At 50.8% G+C, this 2,022-nt stretch overlaps 1 protein-coding gene across 1 annotated transcript; it reads right to left on the reverse strand.

Annotated features, from left to right (window-relative positions):
* Positions 1 to 338: 338 nt before the first annotated feature.
* Ferd3l (Fer3 like bHLH transcription factor) lies at positions 339 to 845 on the reverse strand. The gene has a single exon (XM_006998402.3). It carries the CDS (start codon positions 843 to 845, stop codon positions 339 to 341), a length of 507 nt encoding a protein of 168 aa, XP_006998464.2.
* Between the last annotated feature and the right edge of the window lie 1,177 nt (positions 846 to 2,022).

Here is a 2,022-nt window from a genome sequence, read left to right on the forward strand (position 1 = left end):
CAAATCGTGCATGAGAAAAAGTTCTGTTTTATTATCTCTACTTCTGAAAGGAGCAAGGAGGAGAGATCTCTAGGGAAGCTCAGAAAAGGTCCTTGGAGGAGCAGACCAGTTTCCCGCCCGCTCCAAGCAGAAGCTCTAGCACCTTGACAGCCGGACTCCCAACTTTCTCAGATGTACCCTATGGTTGTGCGTGATTCCCAAAAATTGGCTGCAGAGCTGCCACGAGTGCGAATTTAACTATCTCAACCCCAGACTCAGAAGGCCAGCAGTCCCTCTGCCCTTCAAACGCTCCCCTCCAAGCAAGGGGGGGGGGTCCTCTTCGGCTCTCCCCTCCACGCTTAGCCGGCCTCCTTTTTCTCGCTGCTCTGCAGGAGCTCCGTCATGAAGGAAATATAGACAATGGCCAAGCGGAGGGTCTCGATCCTAGACAGCCTCTTCTCGTAAGCGAAGGTGGGCACCTTCCTGCGCAATCGGTCGAAGGCCTCGTTCAGGTTGAACATCCTCTTCCTTTCCCGAATGTTGGCGGCCTGGCGCTGGGCGTAGGTGATGATCCTTTTCCTTTTGGGGCGGCCCAGCAAGGAAACTACTCTCTCGCGTCCCTCTCCCTCCTCTTCGTCCTCCTCCCGGTCCTCATAGACCACTTCGCCCACCTCTTCCTCCTGGTCTGTTTCCTCAAATTGCGACAGCCTCCTGGGTCTTCTTTCTCTAAACCCCAATGTTCGGTCCCCAAAAGGGACCCCAGGTGGGAAGTCGCAGAGAAGAGGGTGTCTCGGAGAGGCCAAAGAGAGATCTGCGACAAAGTTCAGCATGGTAGCGTCCAAGCAGCGCTCAGGATAGGTGGCCATCGCTCAGTGTCTGTCATCGATTTTCGTGCAGGAAGGAAGGGTACAGCTGCGGATGAGGCTTCTTAATGGCCTTGGCTCCTTCTGCGGCGCAACATCACCAAACACCGGGAGACATTAGTATTTATAACCAAGCCGAAAGGATTACTCTCAGGGAGAGGGAAGGCGAGGGCAACGTCCCTTTTCCGAAAGCTGATAGGAGATGACAAGCTTGAGCACTCATGGAAGGCTCAAGGCAACTGGCTTTCAGGTTCTAAGAGCGCTTTGCCCCTGCAGCACCAGGCAGGGCTGTTCCTTCTTGGCAGCAACCCTCAGTTCTTACCTGCTGTGCTTTTGTGTATCTGCTCTCATCCCTGTATCCAACCAATGTTCTCCTGGTTCCTTATCCCATGTAGGTCTTTAATTTCGGTTTGGAACTTCAAAGCCCAAATCTTTCCACTGGGATGGTTTCTCCTTGGCTTCAGGGTAGGAGTCCTGAATCTTGCCGCCATTTGCCAATGGATGTGAAACAAGTGCATGCGCTTTTAATGATGTCCAGAAGAGGGGCCCTTCCAGTCAGGGGTCGAGGGAAGCTGTTTGTCTGGTATCTCAGTGCAGCGGCTGCTGAAAGGCAAGACCTTCCATTAGCTTAAGTAATCATGGCCAGGGGGCCCGAGCGCATTCCCCAGTGTCTCTGTTGGAACCGGTGTTTTTTCTCCTTCTAGGGCATTGCAAACAACTCACTGCCTGGTTACAGACCCTGACTTCTAAAGTCGGATTGGACACAATCAGCCTGACAATTGAGATACTTGACTTTACTCTCCCTGGCCTTATCCTCTACAGTTGAGGGAAAAGGTTATGGCGATAATGAAATAAAAAATGGAGACTCGGGACATTTATGCATATGCTTTTACTGTATATTACTCCTTAAGGGACAAAGCAACACCATTCGCCCGTCCGTTGTATTGTCCTCCTTCCTCCTGAACCCACAAGCTTCCTTTGAAAAATACGATTTAGCTTCAATAATCCAGAGAACAGCTAACCCTCTCCTGAGGAGCCAGTCTTCGGACTTTCAAATTGCCAATCAAGTATTTGTTCTTGAACAAAGAAAAATCCAACACTTTGATCTGTGCGACTCCTCTTTGGCTGGCATCTGCAGTAAAGTCTAAGAGGGAAAGCTATACCTTACTGAATTCTTCTT

This window comes from Peromyscus maniculatus, chromosome 14 (genome assembly GCF_049852395.1).
Source record: "Peromyscus maniculatus bairdii isolate BWxNUB_F1_BW_parent chromosome 14, HU_Pman_BW_mat_3.1, whole genome shotgun sequence".
Classification (NCBI taxonomy): domain Eukaryota; kingdom Metazoa; phylum Chordata; class Mammalia; order Rodentia; family Cricetidae; genus Peromyscus; species Peromyscus maniculatus.

What these genes read in the sequence shown, in the direction of transcription:
- Ferd3l (XM_006998402.3), bottom strand. Translation starts at nt 845, where the DNA reads ATGGCCACCTATCCTGAGCGCTGCTTGGACGCTACCATGCTGAACTTT.